Genomic DNA, 24,051 nt, shown 5'->3' on the forward strand with positions numbered 1-24,051 from the left:
ACCGACTTTACAGACAACCATATTTTTTTTATGTTATACCTACTTAATTATGATTCCGGAATTATTTTTTGAAAATTTACTGCAAACATTACAAGACATAACATGACACAACCACAGTCTATACAGTCGTTCGACGAGGGGGACGGGGGGGTCGCGCGCACCCGAGCTGCATACATCGCTGTCATCGCATTGTTAGTAGGTCGGTACACGTCAAAGGCCGTCGGACCACTGTTACATGACATGACATTACGAGATACGAGCTTTTTACAGTACCTAACGCCAACAAGCGTTGACAGTTACTTTAAAAAGCTCGTATAGTGTAACTTGTGTGGCATTACATTGCGGCCCGAATTATTTTGTATGGTTAAAATTTTCATGGTATTTCTAAGCAAAAATTATCTTAATTTACTTCTCAAGTCCTATGCTAGGCACCGTTTAACCTTTTCGACGCCGTGTCAAACACAAAAAGCTGTCACTCGGACGCCACATCACGGAAGTGTCAAAACTGAAATTGAACTTTATGTATATGCACGTAAGTCTATGTTGCTCTGTGGTCTGTGACGGATTAATCAGTCTTTGGCGTTGGACCTGCGGTGCCGATATATCCGTTATTGGCGTCCAAAAGGTTAAATATTCTCCCGTATTTAATTTACACACTGTATATTTGACTTGTCTCTGGGTGACATATACTGTCAATTATGAATGATACTGTCTAATTAACCATGACAGTGGCGTGTCTATCGTGCCTTGGACTGGCTGCATGAATTCGTTTTAATCGATACCGTGTAAAAAATTGTTTTTTCGCATTGCAGTGGTTTAATAATATTTGTTTTAGTTTTCGTCTAAGTTCGCCTAAGTTAACAAAAATATACGCCAAGTTCGAAAACAATACAATATAACTTATATGTAAATAACGATAACTTACATTAGGACCACTTGCACCATTCACTAACCCGGGGTTAACCGGTTAAACCTGGAGTTACCTTGGCTACCAGTACAATTTGATACCGGGTTAACGGTTACTGGGTTACTTAACGGGTTAAACCCGGGTTAGTGGGATGGTGCAAGTGGCGCTAAATGTAATTTTTTTTTAACGACAAAAAATGAATAAGCAGAAATTTCATAATCAGTGCGTTACTTTCACCACAGAATCCGCTTATGCTTTCCTCATTTAGAGCATTATTCCTCCGACATATTATCTAAATGACAGTTTAACTCCAAAGGCGGTTTTGCCACTCTACAAAAGTGGCTACAGAAAATGTATTACACCTACGAGTATTGCCTCTCAATTTTGTGTTTCACACGGTGCCAAAATTTGTTTAACCGTCGTGCCTTGAAACCCTCAAACGCTCAATATTCCAATTTTAATTTTGGAATCTCTCGCTTGCTCGGGCATCAATATTAGCACGAGCGGTTAAACAACAACTTTGCCCCCTTGTAAAACAAATAGCTATTAAATATTTACAATATCTGATATTTTTATGTTCAAGTGAAGGTCGAAACATGTCGGTGAAACCTGTTTATAACAATGGCACAATTAGCACAGACACGACAAAGAATTATCTGCTCAAACTGAATTATTAATTTTAAACGACACTAAACACGATTCTCTGTAACTCAAAATTCGGCATTGATGTTCATTTCCCCTTGCTAATTCAACACATACCAGTTATACCACCTTCAGTGTCAACATATACCTAGTTAGCTACTCGTACTTACTTAATTGGCATCGTAGGATGATAAAACAAGAGGAAAACGCTCAGCGACAAGCTATAATCAAGCTATAATAGTTTCCGATCCGTAAGAAGGCAGTCAAAGCCTGACCGTGACGTGTAATAGTTGAAACCAAATTTAAAATTCGAAGTCTAAAAAAATAACATGTTTTTTAAATAAAAAAAGTTGGTTTTTGGAATTAAAGTGCGTTTGAATTCGGTCGATAGTTCCTGTTTGCTTTTAGTAAAGTGGTCGAATAGTGATTGTAGAACAATGATTGGAAAACAATCGCGAATGTTTTTCTTGATATCGCTGTGTGGGCTCATGTTAGCGATTTTACTTGCGACGTGGGGTATACCAAAGATTGTCAGAAACCAAATACAAAAGGTAAGTACTTATTTTGTTTATAATTCATACTATAGTCTAGTAGCAGTCTAGCAATTCATATTATAGGGAGTGTAATTTGTAGTTTTTTATCGTAAGATAAAAACAGTGTGATTATCTGTGCCAATGTTGATATGTTCCACTGAAAAGCGATTTATGCCAAATTATACATATCATGTGTTGTTTGTATAGTTTAATAGCAGCCCGCCCTGGCTTTACACGGGTTAACAAATTATACACCTAAACTCAAGAATCGCTTTATTGATAGGTGAAAACCGCATGAAAATCCGTTAAGTCGTTTTTGAGTTTATCGCGAACATACAAACAAACCGAGGCGGCGGAGGACTTTGTTATATATTATAAAGTGTAGTGATTGTTTAGCATCCGACCAATATAAGCGGAAAATTTTAGAGTAAAGTATCAACTTGCCGATACAGGACATTCAAATAAGTTTTTTTCGAAGAATTAATTCCCAGCAAGCTGGAAATCGTTTGAATACCTTCATTTGGTCCTGAATGCGTGTAGGTACATAATCCGAGTTCGCGCAATCCCAGGAGGTGAGCATAAATTATGGGAGCCTTAGCGCCTGGAGTTACCATGGTTACAAGTACAATTTGACACCGGGTTAACAGACCGTTTAACCCCGTGTTGGAGGGATGGTGCAAGTGGGCCTTAGCGTTAGAATTAGACCAAGAAAAGTCTGCAGAGATTTTGATAGCCCACGCAGTGCAAGTGTTATTTTAAACGTCAAACTTCTATGAAATTATGACGTATCTAACTCTAGGAGCTTTTAAATTTTTGTACGGAATTTGTATTTCTCTCCTAAATCTTATAATAATTAGTCACAAAATCGCTAAAAGTCCAACGGGGCATAGCCATGGTTAATTTACCTAGATCGAAAAATATATTTCATAATGTCAATATCCAGAGAAGAAAAAGGGGACTAAAGGTGGCCACTGACGAGCCTTCCAACAGTCCAAATAGCGTGGCTGCAATCCAAAATCGGTCCGTGAATGTCAAAAACGTACAATGTTTAATATGATGTCGTCCATTTGGATGAATCCATTGTAACGGCATCCATTTGGAAGGCTCGTCAGTGGCCTGCTTTACGTTTCTATATGGTAAAGGTGTTCGCCGCTACCCTTTTGAGAAAATTTTATCAATCGATGTCATCCCACATTTTCCCTTACCGGGATCGAATCCAGGGGTTGTCACCGTAGGCGAAGTAACTGCCAACTAGAATAGTTTTTATGTCTAACGCCCCATTCAGACGTTTCAAGAACTTGCATGCAATATTGCATAGGTACCTACATTGCTAATTACAGTACAATCATCGCAAACATTAATCCGTCGATCGATCAAACACCGAATTCTATCCAAATTCGCATCCAAGTTCCTGAGTGTCTGGGTGGGAATAGGTCTTTTAGTGTAGTAAACGAAGCAAGTTGTTGTATGGAGACCCATGCATTAATTCCTCAGTCGATGAAATTTTGCGTGGTTATTGTATAGTATGAGCCGAAACTAACATATAAATATCCAAAAAAAAAACCGGTCAAGTGCGAGTCTAACTCGCGTTTCTAGGGTTCCGTACATAACCCCTCTGGGTTCTGATAATTCCGACTCACGCTTGACTGCACATTTCTAATAGGTTTTCCTGTCATCTATAGGTAAAGAACTATTTTGTGTATTTTTTTCAAAATTTTAGACCCAGTAGTTTGAGAGATACAGGGGGGAATGGTCATTTTTTGGCTATTTGTATTTTCTTAAATAACTTCGAACCTATGTATTTTAAAATTATAAAAAAATATGTCCATCTTTGGGTTACTAATTTACATATGTGTACCAAATTTCAACTTAATTGGTCCAGTAGTTTCCGAGAAAATAGGCTCTGACAAACAGATAGACAGACGCACGAGTGATCCTATAAGGGTTCCGTTTTTTCGTTTTGAGGTACGGAACCCTAAAAACACTCCTAAGTTAGGTATTTATACGTAAAAATACAAATCTAATTATATATTTAACTGAGTAATTCCTCCGTCCAAAATTTTTTTACCAAATAAGTTATTGGTATTTCTGCTGGGATATTTTTTTTTGATATTTCATATCGTCGGCCTAATTCGCATACCTCGTAACGTAACTCCATTTTTTTTTTGAAAATCATGTTTTGACACTTTTTGATAGTACTATTATGAACGCATCTAACGGCAAAACTCTTAAATAGGTACCAAAAAGAAACCGTTTACGTTTAATAAGCAAAATAGAAAACCTCGCAACTCCCGACCGCTATTTTGTAAAAGGAATAACTCGTATCTCCCCCCCCCCCCCCCCCCCCCACCACTCCCTTCAGTACAGTCTGCAATGGCGTTTTGACTGCACGTCAGTTTTGCGTAAAGAGGCTTTTCTGTTTAAAGTTTAATAAAATAATTTTTTGATCCACAATTACCTTGTTCAGATCAAAAGATTATCCTCCATTTTCAAGGATTTTTATAGCAAAACTCTTAACTCCCGATTAACTTTCGAAAATTTTCAAGAAAAACTCGTAACTCCAAATTTTCCAGGTTCAGGTGATTTAAACAAAAATTGATTTTAACAATCTGACGGCTAACTTAACATTATGTAAAAAAAAAACTAAGCAAGTCTTTATGCAAAATTTTTGGTAATTAAGTTTTTTGTGCCTCCTATATTGTTGCAATACGTTACATGAATATTTCAGGTGAAGACGAAAGTTTTTGAACGGAGCATTTTTCCGTAATAATATTAACGATTTAAGATTTTAGGTGTTTACTTAAATACTATTATTATTATTCTTTGGATATTTATACAATACTTTTTATTAATTGATACTTTATCATATTGTAAAGGTTTTTCTGGCTGAGGAATTACTGCGGGGTCCACTACCTTTATTTACTACACTATTTATACAACGAGCCATATGAAAACCCAAAAATCACTAGACCTTATAAAACCAAGTCCCCCTCCGCGTCTGTTTGTTTGTGTGTATGACTGTATGTATGTTCGCGATAAGCTCGAAAACTACTGAACGGATTTTCATGCGGTTTTCAACTATTAATAGAGTGATTCTTGAGGAAGGTTTACTTAGGTGTATAATTAGTTAAGGTTTTGTGTAACTTTAACATTATTCACGCATTTCCAAAAACAATAGATGTTATCCTCATATCATCATTAGTCTGCGACCTTTGGAAAAATTAAATGTTTGTGACAATCAGAAGGTCATGAGCCAAGTCATTATGTAGGTACCTACTAAGTATAACGTCACAAACAAGTCATGCTTGCGCGCCTTGACATGCAAAATGTTAGCGAGCCAAAGTAAATAATTGACCGTAGCGATAGCGTTAAGGATGTTTCTCGTTATACCGGGCCGTGTCGGACCCGGAGCTTCCAGCGCATCGTTTTCTATGCAAAGCATCACTTGATCGCCTATCATGTCATATAAAAGTAAGCTCCGGAAGCTCCGGCCCGAACACGGCCCGGTCTAACGTGAGGTCTCTGTTTTGACTCGGGCCGTTTGCTTTCGTATGTCCCGCTGTTCTCATCTACAGGTCGCAATTCTTAACTGATTTTCGAGAAATTTTGTGACCACACCAGAGATCCAGTTTTTGATAATTTTTCAAAATGCGAAATTTGGCATAAAGGACTTAAGCGGCAATAGCGTCTATGGCGCTTAAGATTATTGTAAGTTCACAGTGATAACGACTCAACGAACTATAGTATTTTTCTCTTTTACATTTTCTAAGATTAACGCGAGGTCTACGCTCACAGAGCCTCTAGTTAAGATTGACTCACGCTAGACCGGAAATAGAACGCATAATTGTTGTTTCAGAACGTCCAGATTGAGCCGTCCTCGCAGATGTTCGACAAGTGGCGGAAGCTGCCGATGCCGCTCACGTTCAAGGTCTATGTGTTCAACGTCACCAACGCCGAGGACATCAGCGCCGGCGCCAAGCCCGAGCTCGAAGAGATCGGGCCCTACGTCTACAAGTAAGACTATAGAGATCGTGCGTGTTGGATGGTCTGCCATCTCGTGACCTGAATCTAAAGCGAAAACAATTCACGCTTCTAAAGCAGGTGCTGCCCCCTATACTTCATGCGGGCTGTACACACTCGTCGAGAGACCCTGAGACAGGTCTAGAATGAGTTTGTACATGCTGCTCCCTTCTCGTCTTGCTCTTCCTTGTCTCGTCTCGCGCGATCGGAGCGGTATCGAGAATCTCGGCGAGAGGCTCTCGACGAGTGTGTACACCCGACATCACGCTGGCTCTATTTCACATAGTAGGGTCTGCCATCTAGTGGCTTAACTCTAAAGATAAACTTTTTACAAACTCCGTTTTCTGAACCTACTGCACGTTAAATCAGTTTAGCGGATCCGTTTAAGCGCGAAGAGGTAACCGATTTTTTTTATAAAATAGAATAGAATATAATTTATTCAGCACTCGTAAACAACAACAACTTAACGAATAATACCTAAGAAAGCTTACCTAATAACGTCACTGATGAAGGTTTCCACTCAACTTGGTGTCAAAGTATCTTTTGAATACCGTGGAAACTCTACCAAAAGTGCGCGACTAAGATAAACAAATTAAATTAAAAATTTGACGACGACCTAACCTACGACATATTACTACGAGTAGAATCCATTACCACAATTCAACGACACTCTATAATTGTAGCATCTATCATTACCACATAACCTTGTGCATAACCATTGGAACTTAATCGGTGGTAGTGGGGTATTTAGTGATTTATCATTTTTATCAAATGAAATTATGTTTCGTGTAGGTAATATCAAACCATAATTAACTCCAACTACAATTACGAAAAATGCCAAGGCCGATGGATATTTCATTTATTCACATGGATATGAACATATTTATTGTGATTTTTAGGTAGGTACTAGATAGGAAACGGTGGTGACCTAGTGGATATGACGTCCGACTTTCAATCCGGAGGTCGCGGGTGAACCCTATGTAAATTAACGAAAAACATTTACTCAAACCCGTTAATGTGTAAGTCATACTGAGCAACTTTTACTATGGCACCAACCCCGAAATCGCGAAAAAATAATTGACTCTCCCATAGGAAATTTTAACGCTAGACCAGCAAAATGTATGAAACAACCAAATTTTTTTTCGCGATTTCGGTGTTGCTGCCGTAGTAAAAGATGCTCAGTGTGACCTACACATTCACGGGTTTTATATAGTAAATGTATTTCGTTAATTTACATACTGTATAGGCTGAAATTATTATTTTACCAATACGCGACGCCGTTAAGGATATATGGGACACGCCATTTTATAATTACGAGAATTATTTTTCCAGGCAATACAGAGAAAGGACAATTCTCGGCTACGGTGAGAATGACACGGTGGAGTACATGCTGAAGAAGACCTTCGTATTCGACCAGAAGGAGACGGGCGCCTTGTCGGAGGACGACGAAGTGACTGTCATCAACTTCACTTACATGGTGAGGGCACAAAAGTTTTATCGCGACTTCGTTCGTTATTTGAAAACTAATATGATATTGTTAATACCAGAAGTTTTGAACTTTTGAATAATGAAATTTTACAAAACAGCTATTATTTAGTTTTTTATATTAAAACAGTTTTATTTCTAAATATATTTTTTAATTTCGAACCAAAAGCATAATTATTATGTTAATGTTTTGTAATCAAAATCCCTAAATGCGATTTCTTTTACAGTTAACAATAACATTAAGCATTGTCCCACTTTTCGACTTAGGACCAGCCGGCCTAGCCAAGGTTACAATCGCTATCGCTTCGACAACGAAAAGCATTATGTCTCTCTATCGCTCTTCCATATTAGTGTGACAGTGACAGTTGCGTTTCGATCGCTACGGAGCGTAAGCGATTGGCGTCTTGGCTACGCGGCCAGGGTCCGTTGGCAGGGTGTACGTACAGTCAAGTGTAAAAATATGGGTGCATACAACTTACTCAAAAATATGTCCTATAGTTCTTAATTCGCTGACATAAGAGCTATGGGACATATTTTGGAGTATGGTGAGTGCACCCATATTTTTACACTCGACGGTACACCAATCGCATGTATGTACATTATTAACGCAACATTTGTGAAAAACTATTCCATTTTGTGGCCCTCAGTTATTAACCATAGTATGTTTTAGGCGGCTCTGCTACAAGTCCAAGAGCTGATGCCGGGTCTGGTAGGAATGATCAACGGGGCGCTAGAGGAGATGTTCACCAACCTGACGGACCCGTTCCTGCGGGTCAAGGTCAGAGACCTCTTCTTCGATGGGATCCACCTTAACTGTGTAGGAGAAAACTCAGCCTTAGGTAAGCATGATTATGCAGAAAGTAACCAACTTTTATTTTGATACGACTACCGGACGATTACCGGAGCGCTGGACATATTTTTTTGAGCCTGACCGACCCTTTCTGTTGAAATATACGGGCCTACGGGGTATATTGTTTTACGTGATACACGAACACCGTGTTTTTACTGATTTCCGTTAACTTTGGGGTATGGTTAAGTACCTACATTTAAGAAAACTAAATAGCATAGTTACTTAAAAAAAAATGTTTTGTATAAAACGTAATTAAATGTTGCATATAGCGTTCTTGTAACACAGGCATTACATTTAACGACCAAACAATTGAAAACTGTGACATAATATCAATGTCATTTCGAACATCGGTCGTCCGAGATAGTACTTAAGTTTATTAGCAAATGTATGAACTCATACTAAACAGTAATCAATATGTAAACAGGCCTTAAAGGGGCCCACATATTACCAGATCGCCGGACGATGTCAGCCTGTCAGTTGTTCGGAGCTGTCAAATTTTGCGTTTAACTGACAGGCCGATATCGTCCGGCGGACTGATAATCAGTGGGCCCCTTAAGGCAAGTGTACACGCTCGTAGAGGCCTTATCAGATAAAATTAAATTATTGGTATCTCCGAAATGGAGTTATGTAATTAGATTACCGACGTCTTTGAGAAAGTTACTAAATTTAAATTCAGGAATGGACCCTTATTCTTAAATTAAACGGAAATGAGAAAAACGGTGTAGGTTATAATACTTATTATATGTAATAAATATAAAAAATGACGTTGAATGAGACAGGTACTTCAATGTTAAATAGGTAAGTAAATAAGTTTTTTTATGTTTAAAAAAAACGTTGCCCTCTCATTGTTAAGGACGAGGATAACATTTAAATGTTTGATGTAGGTATTGTTTGCATACTAACTACCTAAAACATGTAGGTACTTATTTATTTAGGCATTATTAAAGAGAATAGATAGTATAGAGGGGTCCTGTCATAGTAAATTTTGTAGTCACAGTGAATTTACTGCCATCTATCGACACACGACTAAAAGTCAAAATGAAAACGTATAAAATTATCAAAAAAATGTATATATATGGATAAATGATTTTATTATTTTATATAATTTTGACCCATGTTCATTCACTGATATCTGTGTTAAAATTGTTAAATATGAAACGGTGTCGTCGCGCCATCTAGCCGAGCATAGGCTAAAGGTGTGTGCGCCATCTATTCGAGAATGACTTTTTCTTGATTTCCGAGGCAAGTTTTTTCCTTAGACTTTATTCATCTTTTGGTATTATTAAACAAATAACGTTAATTATATTGCAGACAGAAACCCAGCATCCGTGCATTCTGATCAAAAACACGACAGTTCCGTTGCCGTATCTCCCATACATTTTTCCCGCACTTTTCCGCAATATTTGTGTACTTAACTGTAATACCTTATTGTACCTGTGAAAACAATAAATGACTGATGACTAAAATATCTGTGATGAATACGCAAATAAATGCCCGTACCAGGATTCGAATCCGGGACCCACTGCTTCGCAGGCAGGGTCACTGCCGACTAGGCTAGGAGCTCGTTATAACTAATGTTGCAGTCATATCATATTTATTCATCAACAATACAAGATTGTGTTTGAAATGCACATAAAATACAATTACAATAAAATACATACAATAGAAAACAACATTTGTAAATAATATAACAATTAAGCACTTAGTAACACACTTAGTAACGCACTTAGTGGTTCGAAAAATGGAATCTTTGCGAGGGTTTCAAAGCACGAGGGTTAAACAAAATTTGCCCCCGAGTGAAACACAAAATTTTTCACCACACCAACCCGAAGCAAATATTAAATGTAAAATATCAAACAAAATCAAATCAAATTCAAAATTAATGTTATAAAATATTGATCATCCAAAATCACATCATTTAAAAGTCAATTCTACCAGCAAACATAAGAAAACAACTCAAAATTTGCATTTGATTACTTTGCCTCACATGTGAATTACTGATAGCAAAGTGCAACTTTGCTATCCGTTTTTGAATTGCAAAGTAAGCCTTTCCGAGCTGGTGTGTGGTGAAAAATATAATAAGGCAATTTGAACTACTTATACACTAACTAAATTAAATCAGTATCAAATAACTCATCCAAGCTATTGAAGCTATAAAAGCAACCTCTTAACAAATTAGGTATTGCTTCAGTTTTTGCTTAAATACTATCTTTAATATTTTTCAAATGCTGAGGCAGTTTATTAAATAACTTAACAGCCTGATGTCTCAGACAGTGCTCCTCAATATTGTGAAGTAGGGCCAAAATGTATTTTCAAATTTTTAGTGTGTGTGAGAAAACGCAGTTCCTCTTCTTCATGCGTTTCAAGTCTTTGCTTGTGTTTGACAAGTTCCGTAAGCAGTAGTAATATGTGACGTCCCACGGTCAAAGGTACCTTATGGCGGGTATGGAGTTATGCATACCCCAGTAATCTACAATAAATAAGCTATCGATAACACAAAAGATCAACCTTCTAGGTTGCGTAGTTACAGAGATATGATTTTTTGAAAATAATGTTGTGAAATTAGCAACTTTACGTTATAGAAGTTTTAAGTTTAGCCGCCTAAAAAACTATGTTCCTGAAGTAAGTTACATAGTTGACTACAAATAATAATACCTTATATATGTGAGATTAAAAAAATATTGCGACTTGTTCTGTAATGCAAATAGAAACTTTTGATATCGACTGATTTATGTGTATACTAGCCAATCTCTTGAAAATAAAGTTTTATTTCATTTTCACGATTGATTGCAATGAGCTCTCAAGATTTAAATTCTATCTATTAGAAAACGACACTGACAGACAGTTTAAGCAAAAAACAATACCGATTTAGAGGTGAAAATGTATTTTCTGACTTTTTCATATAAAATCACAAAATTGAATATTTTTACTTTTAATGTGACACAAAAGCAATTTTTCTGAGCACATATGAAAGAAATTCTGTCATTCAAATGAAATAAATCCTAAAACCCCAACTAAATACTATATTTAACCCCTTATGCCACTTTAAACTTACATAACAATAACAGTATTTGCTCCATACATTTACGAAAAGGTACCTTATGGAAATAAATCTAATAATACATCACTACAAAATATCAATCATATTACAGTTTATCTTTTATGAATAGAAAATATTAATTTACATTAAACTGCCCCAAATTTAATTAGTTCTTCGTCATAATAATCTTAAAAAAGACCAATAATTTGTATGTAATGAAAAGGTACCTTGTGATTAAGTTACATGATGAGGCATGATGATGATGGAACAGTTAGGATAAACTAATAATATTTTGGGGTTAAGATGGTATAAATCGTCTATTTCTTATAAATAATATATTTCGGTTGCTATTGAAGATAAGCGGCATTGAGGTTCAATGACCTCAGATATTCCATAAGGTAATGCGTCGGGTATTGGCATTTTTCAGCAAACCAATGGCTGATTTACTGCATGCGACCAAACCAAATGAAGATTATTCTAGTTAAGAAAGACTTGACGAGAGTAACTTTGGTATAATAGCAGGCTACTTGGATTTGTGATGTCGGTCTATGTACGGTTATAATATTTGCGAGGCGCCCCAACCAGAACTGAAATTATCAAATTAGTTTGGCAGAATGCTAATACAGTTCTCTACCAAACTTCTTTTCCCGTATTGACTAGTTTTTTTGGGAATTTTCAATCTTTTTTCCATAAGGTACCTTTTCTACTAAACTCTGAGACGACATTACTAGGCTTATAACTAACTTATAACAAAAATAAAAACAGGTAAACAAACGTTACGCATTAAGGTTTCAGATCACACAATAAAAAAAAATTGAGCATTTTTTCACCTCTTTACAAAACATTTCATATCTCCGAAACTAGAAACCCTCATAAGGTACCTTTTCCCGTGGAACGTCACATATGTACATATAAGCAGGGCACGGTAAGTATACCAAGCTTAAGGAAAAATTGCCTACAGTAAATGTGATGTCATAATATATCTACTATAACCTGTCTAACCTACGTATAAAATGTAATATTTAATGGTAACCAGTCCACTATTATCAATCTACTTGGATCTTAATATCTCTGCGACGAAAGATAAGGCAATCGAGCGTGTTTTAACGTTTTACCTCAATTACTATGAAAATATACTCGCACATCTGATTCGAAATTTTGCTCGTCACGGTCTCGGCTACATCCTATACTCTATTCGATAGGATTAGGCTGAAGGAAAACTGGTTCTATATAGAGCATTTTCATGTCACAATCATGTCAATCAATAAGCAAACGTAATTCAATAAGTAACCTAACATTTCTGGATTATACAGTAGGTAACGCCCCCAACCTAATAGTTCAATAAAAATATCGAAGATAAAAATACATTCATTCACCCAATTTATCCAACAATTAATTATTTTAGTGACTCATTTTTTTTTATACTTCGTCGGTGGCAAACAAGCATACGGCCTGCCTGATGGTAAGCAGTCTCCGTAGCCTATCACTAAACCGTTACAGAAAATTATACTTTTTTCAACTTGATATACTTACTTTTCTTATTTTTTGATAAATCTAGTTAATTATTTTTTAACATTATAAAGAGAATATTCACAGTCATTTGGTATATATTTTGGTGTGGATTTGGTATGTAATCCATTCAGCCATTTTCAATTTAGAGCACTTGAAAGTCAACGGTACATTGTGAAATTTTTGAACGTTTTCTAATAATTATACCAAGTACCTATTGAAAGTGTTACAGTATGTTATACATATATTTGTGATCTACTCACAAAGCCCTTTCATTTGGTACCCAACATAGAAAAATAAAAAATAAAAAAAACAACGGGTTTCACTCCACTGACGTTCCACGACAAAATGTACCTTATGGCGGCTGGCGCTTACGTCGCATAGCGCCGCAATAATATTGAAGCGGCGTTAATAATGGCGTAAGCGCCAACCGCCATAAGGTACCTTTATCCGTGGGACGTCACATATCTTTACTATATCGTATCTAGTTAATCTCTAATTCATTTCCCGAATCGTGCCGTATATCGAAGATGTGAATGTGATGCCGCCTCTACTTACAATACGATATCTTATATCCTTTTCCACATTTCTTCCAGGTTTAGTATGTGGAAAAATGAAATCCGATAAACCTGCCACAATGCGTCCCTCTGAAGACGGAAACGGCTTTTACTTCTCCATGTTTAGTCATGTAAGTACAAGAACTTGTAAAGTCCGTTTTCTTGCAAGAAGCAACAAAACGCATTTACTTAATAAAGCACCCCTCTATCTACACCCGCCGGAGATCTCCGTCCAGTATTTTGTGCCTTGTATTTGTTACGGACGGAGATCTCCGGCCATTTTAACCCCAGTCGAAAAGCAGTTTTATTAAAATCTAATTAAAGCTGCTTTTCACCTGCGAATTTACTCGGGTGCAAAAAAAATCGGGAGGTGGAGACAAGGGCAACAAACAGTTGGCCGGAGATCTCCGGCCTGGGTAGATAGATGACAGGTTAATTTAATAAGTGCAAAGATATCTTGTCAGTTAGCCAACGCGAGCGGCCCTATAAAGGCAGAGACCACGGACTTCCACTTGCTATACGATCCTGACATACCTCTTTCGCTTCCTGAACATCAAAAAAAAACTTCAACATTTATTCAACAAATAGGCCACAAGGGCACTTTTACACCTCAACATTGAATTTACATACAAGCAAAAATAATAACAATACATCAACAATTTTATAAAATACAACTAACTGCAACTACCAATTCAAAGTAACATACTGAACTGAACATGTCGACCAAATTGTAAATGGGCGTTTTGATATCCTGTGATAGCCTCTAGCAAAGCTAGCGGCCTACCAGGTCACCGTACAAGGAAAATTGGTATAAGAAAACAGGGTTGTCCTTTGTTCCATTTAATTGAGATTTAAATTTCATTGGAGGTAATTGGTACAGTCGACGTCAAAAATATGTTTACATTTTTCGCCTTATCACAATGAAGTAGGGTTCAAAAGTGTATACATATCTTTGACGATGACTGCACTCTAGTATTAGGACATTGAACCCCAAGGGACTGTATAAAGGCGAACGTTTGTTTGTTCTGGATGTTTGTTCCTTCATCACAAAGGATCGTCTTAATTGATGTTGATGAAGCTTGCCCCACAATATATAATACTGAAACTTCTGGTTTTTGCGAAAATAGACCAAATTATTATGTAATTAAGGGAGATTCAGATTTACTCGACATTCTGAAATATTTCGATATACCCGAAAACGCCTTAGGTAATTACATGGTAATATTTTAGACGTTGGTAATAGATCTTAAACAATCAATAAGGTACGTAGGTGTGTATATATTTATTGCCAATTAATTTGTGAATAAAAAAAAATAAAAACTGCCCAACGCCACGACACGGATGAACTGATACTGTCAAGATAAAACATGTCTAAGAATAAGAACCACCGAAAAACCTACTTTCAAATATTAAAAACTGCATCCAAATCGGTTTACCCGTTTAAGAGCTACGGTGCCACTGACAGAGAGACGCACATAGCAGTTAATCTTATAACACCCTTTTTGCAACGGAGATTAAAAACCAAGGTATAAATGACGTATTCGTGAAGGAGTTTTTAGCGACAGAAATCTAGTTGATCAGTAACCCCATCGCCCACACTGTTATAGACCGACCGCTTAACTGAGTCCTTGCCTGCGCGGTACGGGGGCGACGAGGCGTGACGACTAAGGGTGACGGGGAAGGTGCGGGTGCCGTACGCCTGCCGCCCGCACCTTCCCCGCCACCCTTAGTCGTCGCGCCCCGTCGCCCCCGTACCGCGCAGGCGAGGACTCAGTTAAGCGGTCGGTCTTAACTGTACATCGGTGGACCTTATGACTTTTCTAAAAAGGTCCACCTATGTAGTTAGGAGTGTTGACATTCTCTTTCTTCCTCAGATGAATCTTACAGAAACCGGCCCATACAAGATGGTGCGCGGTACGAAAGACATCCAGGAGCTCGGTCACATTGTTTCTTACAAAGGCAAGAAAGCGATGAAGAACTGGCGGGACCCGTACTGTAACCAGCTGAACGGGTCTGACGCCTCCGTCTTTCCACCGGTTGAGGGCTCTCCTCCTAAACGGCTGTATTCCTTTGAACCCGAAGTATGCAGGTAAATAAAATATTGGACAATCTTACATAAATCGGCCGGACTAAGTCCCAGGTAACAGGAAGACAGGGTGAAATGGAAGCTGTTCGTCGAGGCCTCGGTGTCGGTGTGAAGGCATTTCAAGACAGGCACGACCTTCAGTAATGAAGAACACGAAGAAGAAGAAGAAGTCCCAGGTCACAGTCAGCTAAAAGCTCAATAAGGCTTAGTGAGCAAAATCGAATTTTACGGACTGTTTTAAGCATGAAAGCACTCTTGTTCGAGCCGATGAGGTGATAAAATATCTTATCTCATTGCCCTTATCGTCTATTGCAAACTCCGAGATTGCAAATGGTTTATGGTGTAAAGGCCCCAGTACACAATGGGCCATCGCCGGCCACTCCAAGGGACGCAGCCATGCGGTAGAATGAGATAGCAATATCACTTGCTCCCTCTATCGCATAAATGCGTCCCTTGGAGTGGCCGGCGATGGCCCATTGTGTACTGGGGCCTTAACACTGGAGATCCACCTTTTTTGATGGCTGAAAAGACCAATGCGAGACCGACATGGTCTGGTGATAAAATAAAACCTAGCCTTTCCCTTGGACAAATACATGTACCTATATAATGTCGCCACGAGCACAAAGTATTTTCACGCGATTATGTTGAGGATTCACACTCCAAACCGGAGCGACAGCGTGCGGTTCTGCGCCCAATGTCAGGCGCGAATCCACCGTTGTGGGTACGGTGGGCATGCCCACAACCCTAATATTCCCCGTGCCCTATTGATTCCCCGAGTAGAATTTTTGTTTCGCAGACGCTTTGGCAGAGGAACCTTTGGCAGAATTTCATTAGGTATAAGTACGCAGAGTAGTCAGTTGATCGATACGCAGATTTACTTTTCGTAGAATGATCGTTTGATGAACGTCAAAATTGCCCGAGTAAATTAACCATTGGCCGAAACACAGTACCTAGGTACTTAGTTAAATAGAAATCCTATCTGTCATATGTATTTATATCAGCTGAAAACTCAAATTATTAGTGATACAGAATAAACAGCAATTTTTTAAATTGTTAACTTATGGAGTCTTAAATTTGAACATTCAGAATTTTTTGTACAATTTCTTAAAATAATTCCAGCTTTTAATTGACTGTCATAGGAGTTTTAGAGCGCAGGTCTATATGGGTATGGAAAGGGCTCCATAGACCTTACAAAAAATCGCACGCCATTTTTGGTAAAATTCCGACTACTTAAGTGTAGGGGCATTTTCCAGATTTTGGCCTTATTTTGTTCATAAATCATAAAGTATTGACAATGTCATAAACTTATTTATATCTTTTGAATAATTATTAAATATGTAGTCTATAGTTGCAGACTAGTTTTATCACGTTAGCTAAATAGGAACCAGAGATATAAAATAAATGTAAAAATTGATATTTTTGGTCCATAGGTACGACTACTGTTTAATATTCTTGGTACAACTTTTCAACAATTATTTTGGACTTGATATTGTCTCCAGGGTATACAAAGACCTCGGAATCATCGTTTAGTACGCAAAGCTTTAGACGAATAAAGCTTGATTTTTCGTTAGTCAGGGTGTCCATAGGTACACTACATCCTTTTTATTAACCATACTATTTAGTTATCAATTAAACATTAAACATCTGGCGAAATGCGAAAACTTTAGAAAACAACACTGAAACTGAAACCTTGAAGCTTATTTTGTGATTATTTACACACTTGTATCATTTACCGAATTCACAAAAAACATTTATATTACGAGGATAAAAATTTAGTTATTAATAAAAAACACTTTTATTATACAAGTTATTAACATATTTTTTTTCTTCAGAGCCAAAAAAATCTCCGTACATTTATAAATATGGTGAATAACTAATTGTTAGTACCTAATATAATATAAGAACTTGCATTTTTTTAAGTTCACGATGATAGTCTATCGTTAGTAGTTCTTTAAATACCGGCAGTGTCCACAGGTAAAACCGTCCACAGTACCTAAGTATACTTATATCGCCGTGTGCCTGCTATACGGCCACAATTCAAAATTTTTAATCTTCTGGATTATTGCAGATTCGTATTCAAAATTGTTCAATTTACGACCTTATTTCGAGAGCCATAGCATAAAAGGTCTTTAAGAGCCTTTTTCTCACAAGTGGCCTTATGGATTTGACCATAAATTGTCAGACGATTCCCTGCAATACAGCCACTTGCCAGTCTGCCGCCTGCTCCCGCGGCGTTTGCACGTGAACTTGACGGCCCTTTTGAGTTGTGGCTATATAGCACACATTTTAAATGAAGCTTTTGAGTTGCGTCCTAGAAAATAATAATTAGATAATGTTGCTGATTATAAGCTAGTTACACATATTATCGCGTACAGTGATCTTGTTCCTATCAAAGTTGATAAAATAAAGGGATTTTAACTATTTTGGTGTTTTTATTTATATTTGCATGGTAACCTTTATCCAATAATTTTGTGTTTAAATTTGGCCGCATCCCAAAATCTTTAAAAAATGTGTCTGCAATACGGCCACAACTCTAAATACCTGTCTTTCGGGCCTTGTGTCTTAAAAAATATACATTTCTTTTAAAAAGTGGCGTGGTCATAAGGAGGGTTATATCATTCCGAGTAAAAAAAGCTAAACTTTAAATTCATAGACCTAAAACTAAAGGAGTAAGAACCTATTAAACACCCTGAACTATACTCTCACAACTTTGAGACGCGATTTCTCGAAAAAACGGTTTTTTGAAATGTGGCAGTGTAGCAGGCACACGGCGATATTATGTAGTGTGATCGAGTGCCACTTGACAAAAACTTTTAAAAAAGTTAGAAAACGTTACTCGACTGAAGGTTGCTTGATGAAAAGATTACTCTACCAAATGAAATTCTTCTAATAATTGGTCTGCTAATTTACACAGAAGCGATCTGGGGGCCGATTTTTGAATTTCGACCGCTCGATTTCGTGTATATCGTTCAATAATATCTCTATATACTAGACATTTAAATTCTACTAATAGAATTGAAAACGAGTGGTCAATACTACTAGATTCCCAATTTCTACCGCTCGTATTTCAAAAATAAGCAATTCGCCGTTTTCCTCAGATTTCGAGTGACGAAATCGACCGATCTAAATTAAAAAATCGGCCCCCTGAATGATATGTGAAGAGTCTACCAAAAGTTACATCTACGAATAAAAAGTAAAAGTTACTCTGCGAAACCATTTTCGGCGAAACGTTGTAAGCGAATCGACAATCTACTAAAAATTGGTCTGAGAATCATTAGGGTAGGTACCCCAGCTGAATACACAGCCCTAATTATTTGCAAGAATATAGATTATTTACTAACAGGGGCAATTATTTCTAGCTTAATGCCAGCTTTTAATTTACAGCCGAAGGAGTTTTTTAGCGTAGTTATCTAATTATGTATCTTAGTGTGTATAGACTGAAATAAATCTATTGCGATCCCTCTGCGAATTTACTGGTCGTGGAATCATCAGGTACCCTCGACTCGCAGTTGGCCGATTTTGGAGTGGCTGTGACCACAACCTTTTTTGAGGGCTGGATCCGCGCCTGCCCAATGTGAAGACCACCTTACGAGAAGGAGCTTATTCAGAAACCTTGATTGATCATACTTGTACAACTTCTGCTGTTAAGATGCCCAGCCAAAGTTGATACCAGTCTTACCCCTCACATTTTATTTTCCTTTAACTACGAATCTTTTATTTTCAGATCTCTGTACGCCAATCTAGTCGGCCCAGCCACCGTTTTTGACATAAAGGCGATCTACTACGAAATAGCTGAAGAAGCACTGGCAGCTAAAACTGCGAACCGGGATAACAAGTGCTTCTGTAGAAAGTTTGTTTATTTGATTATTTTCATGACCATAATTTATCATGAGTATCATGACAATTAAAATTTATCACGCATTTTCTTCGAAAGTGCATCATGAAGCATTTAGAAAGATTAAAGGATGACTCACGCTAGACCGGGCTGTGCCCAGGCCGAGGCGTCCGACATGTCATTTTCTATGACGGCTGATCGGTGATCACCACGTGATCACGTAGTGCTTTCCATAGAAATCGAAGCGCTGCGGAAGTTCCGGCCTGGCCCCGGCCCGGTGTAGCGCGAGTCATCCTTAAACGTATAAGTAACACGTAAGCTTTATTTTACTTTTCAAATACGAGCCATACAACTTAGTTGCATATTGCATACCACAGTATGGTTTAGGTAACTACAAACAGCTCTGTTTACCCCTAAAACTATTTTTTTAGCTACTTATACTTGTGCAAAGAGAGTGAAACCCCGTACTAAAAGGATTTCACTCTTAGTAAGGCGTATGGTGTAAGGCGTAAAGCCGTAAACTATAGTCATCTCACACGTTCATCCATACTTATTTAGTATACCAGTTTAATAGGCAATTGTTCTTTGACAGGAACTGGAGCGCCAACCACGACGGCTGCCTACTGATGGGCGTTCTGAACCTGGAGCCGTGTCAGGGCGCGCCTGCGCTGGCGACGTTGCCACACTTCTACCTCGCCTCCGAAGAACTACTGGAGTATTTCGCCGGAGGCATCAGTCCGGATAAAGAGAAACACAACACATACGTGTACCTTGACCCGGTGAGATTCCCTTGGTAGTTTAGCCCCGCAGGCGACGTTGCCACACTTTTAACTCTAAGGAGCTGCTAGCCTTGTCCTTGTCCTGCCCAAGCATTTTTAAGGAACTGGCGTATTCTGCCCAATGCTCTGAATTCCCAATTAAGGACACTTTTGTTCCATTTTTTGGTTTTCTTGGGCAGAAACCGTATAAAATGGAATGTTCTTTATTGAGAAGAGCGTTTCCCAATGATAACGATATGACTGACGATACTTTAAGCTAATTTACGGTTTCACTCACATATTTTTAGTCACTCGCGCGACATGTTTCGGAGAGCCTAGGTCTCCATTTTCAAGCACTAACAGTTTAAATAGTAGTAGTTTAAATTCGATGACTGATAATAGTTTAAATAGGTACTTGCCAATGCAAACAGAAACACGTGCAATTAGCATATATTTCCGTTCTACTTCCAGATAACCGGTGTTCTATTGAAAGGCGTCAGACGTCTACAGTTCAACATCGAACTCCGGCAGATAAAGGGGATCCCACAGCTGGAAAACGTGCGCACGGGCGTGTTCCCGTTACTCTGGATCGACGAGGTAGCTTATGTTTAAGTTCCTAAGCGGGGTAGGAAACGATGTAGAGCAGGGGTCTCCCTGGGGTCCAGGCAGCCAGGCTCCAGGGTTTCAGCATGCATTGAGAGTGGAACTATTCCTAACAGCAGCAACCAGCGCTCCGGCGCAAAAACCGACTGTGGCTCGCGCGAAAGTTTCTGAGGGGCAATATGGTCCTCAGGTAAAAAAGTTTGGAGACCCCTGATGTAGAGCGTTCGGGCGGCCGTTCGGCTCAACATTGCTCCGAGCAATTATTAAGGTTGTCATAACTTGACGTCCCTTTCCGTGCACAACCACAAATAAAGAAATTTGATAGGTATTTAAGATTGCACTTTCATTTTATCATTGCAAATGCCAAACAGAGTTATTTAGCTTGGTCTGACCGACTTAACTCAAAATCAAAACAATAGATAGTTTTGCAAATTCCTGGAGCAGGTGTTCGCATCGATCCCTCAAAAATGTAGAGGTAAGTAATTAAAATTGTGAAACAAAAATGTGTGAAAATAATTGTCCAACCAAGGCTTCATAAGAACTTTCAATGAAAATTAAGGCGAGGTAAGCTCTTAGAAACGTAATTTTTAGTGCCATTTTATTAAGAAACGGCAAAGATTAAACACGTGAAAAAAATATATGTTGCTTTTGAGACCTTTATGTAAGTGCGTCGGGTACTCGTTACATAACTGGACAAACTTCGCTCGATAGAAAAAAATCCAAACATACTCTTATTTTCTACCTTAAAACTCATTTCATTTCAATATTATAGGTACTACTTGATGTATTGAAAATCACATCAAAATAAACGTCTGTAATGATGTAATGTCCGTCGGGTTTAATATTGTTAATTTCGTAACACATATAACTTTAAACTCAAAATTTACGAATTCACTGCACCATTTACTCGCGCCCAAGCGCTTGGAATTCTGAATAAAACTGTATATATAACTCATTTTCGCCAAAATGTCCTTTACGCCAATTGAACCCAAAAGTATCAATTTCTAAAGCTTATGATATCACACAAGACTACATGAATGATAAAACAACGTGGAATTAACTGTGATTAGAAATGATTGATTATTTATTTTACTGTGGAATACTCTAGTATTGTATACCTACATATAATTATCTATACTTACCACCATTGTAAATTTCATTAAATACTCATCAAAATACGAATATTCAATTTCAATTTTATTTATTTCGTCAATATATAAACCTTATTCAATATAAATTTCCGGAAAAAAATTCGGAACTAACAAACCAGAATACGGATGGCGACAGAATAAGGAAGTAGACGTGTTGCGCGGGAATCGTGCGGCGGGGCGCGCGGGGTGCCCCTCTGCCTATTCTACCGCTGCGTCTGCTTCACCCCCTTGAAAACGTAAAACTCGAGTATAAGAGCGCCTTATTAAACCGAGTCACTCAAGTTTATTGACCCGCACCCGTACGTTGAGTGACCCGGTTTAATATATTTAATATGTCAGTGTCTCACGGAAGTTTTAATATTAAAATATACTGAACATGATCTTTTCGGTGAGTTATTGCTGTCATTTGCAAATGCTCGTACATTTTACAAAGGGATAACTTTTTGCCGCAATAATACTCCCTTTTACTTTGATTATATAGTCCATAGCATCCTAAGTACAAAGGAAACCAATCATGGCAATAATATCCGCCTATTGTGTGGAACCTACACAATACAACGAGCTTGGGAGATTTCATTATGAATAAGATCATATGTATTTATTTTGATGGTTCAGCTCCTTCTCAAATAAGGAAAAAATGGCTGAACAACAATAGTTACTTATTTGTTTTATAGCGCAAAGTTGCTGTTTAACGAAAGATTCCAAAATTAAATCACGAGCGTAGCGAGTGCTTCGAAAAGTTGAATCTTGAGCGTTGGGAAGGTGTCAAGGCACGAGGGCAGGCGTGGCTCACTCCGCGATTTCGCCGCTTTGCTACAGGTAGCTGAAAGTACATCCGTTCCACACCAATTTTGGGGAAAGCCATAAGCCGCGCGTGGCGCTGTCGCCACCTAGCGGCCATATCTGTGCTGATCGTAACAGACGCGTTTTGTTAGAGAGTGAGTCTTCTGTACCTAATACTATTATTTATTCTGTGACGAGGGAGGGACGCTGTACCTGCAAATGCCACGTTAGCTTGGACCGACACTACCGTTTTGACACGGTACTTAGGACTTTTAAGAAGTACCTAGGCAAATAAGAACAAGGATAAGTGATAATATCGCTTTCCCTAGTACTCTTATTGAAAGATCCGTACCATCCCGTTCAGCCTTGATATTATTATTTATTACCCAGACACCTCTTCTTACACCTACTTGCTTTTAGTTAGAGTTAGACCAAGAAAAGACTGCAGAGATTTTGACAGCACAAGCAGTGCCAGTGTAATTTATTTATACGTCATAATTTCATAGAAGTTTGACGTTTAAAATAACTCCTGGGCTGCGTGTGCTGTCAAAATCTCTGCAGACTTTTCTTGGTTTAACTCACAGACAAGACATCCTCCAGACTGAGCATAGTAGCTCTACCCCCTCTGCCACGCATACGGTAGTTTTACTCAATTTTCGAGTCGAAAGTGTCTTTGTGTGACGTCCGTGTCTTTGAACGGACCAATCACGGCACGAGACCTCGCTCACCTCGTCCCCCGCACCCCCGTATTTTTGGCAGCATCGGTTTCATGAAATAATTGCTCTAAACTCGGTCTATTAGAGGATTCCTAGTCTATGGTTTAACTTTAATTACCTTGTTTATTTTCAGGGCGCAGAATTGCCGCCAGAAATCCAGCAGGAGCTAAAGCAGTCCCACACCCTGCTGGGATACGTGGAGATGGCGCGCTGGATCCTGCTGTCCATAGCCATATTAGTGTTACTAGCCAGTCTGTTCAAGCTGGCGAGAAGCGGCGCTGTCCCGATGTGTGGACAACATACTAATTCTGTCAGTTTCGTGCTGTCCGCTACTGGTAATGGTAATAAAATGCACTGAGTGGTCGAACTTGATTTTATTTTCTCAATCACCTTTACTTCCATCATCACTACACCTTATAAAACAAAGTCCTCGCCGATTTGTGTGTATGTATGTTCGCGATAAATTCAAATACTGCTGAACGCATTTTCACCTATCGATAGAGTGATTTTTGAGGAAGGTTTAGTTTAGGTGTATAATTTGGTAACCCGTGCGAAGCCGCGGCGGCTCGCTAGTGG

At 38.3% G+C, this 24,051-nt stretch overlaps 1 protein-coding gene across 1 annotated transcript; it reads left to right on the plus strand.

The window, feature by feature from the left end:
- The first annotated feature begins 1,871 nt into the window (after positions 1-1,871).
- On the plus strand, positions 1,872-23,835 carry LOC134806402 (sensory neuron membrane protein 2-like). The gene is made up of 10 exons (XM_063779666.1): positions 1,872-2,100; positions 5,939-6,096; positions 7,435-7,579; positions 8,258-8,426; positions 13,583-13,674; positions 15,418-15,632; positions 19,354-19,479; positions 20,057-20,243; positions 20,694-20,819; positions 23,609-23,835. The coding sequence occupies exons 1-10, from the start codon at positions 1,987-1,989 to the stop codon at positions 23,831-23,833; spliced, it is 1,557 nt and encodes a 518-aa protein (XP_063635736.1). The 5' UTR covers positions 1,872-1,986; the 3' UTR covers positions 23,834-23,835.
- The last annotated feature ends 216 nt before the right edge of the window (positions 23,836-24,051 follow it).

Source organism: Cydia splendana, chromosome 3, assembly GCF_910591565.1.
Source record: "Cydia splendana chromosome 3, ilCydSple1.2, whole genome shotgun sequence".
NCBI classification, from domain to species: domain Eukaryota; kingdom Metazoa; phylum Arthropoda; class Insecta; order Lepidoptera; family Tortricidae; genus Cydia; species Cydia splendana.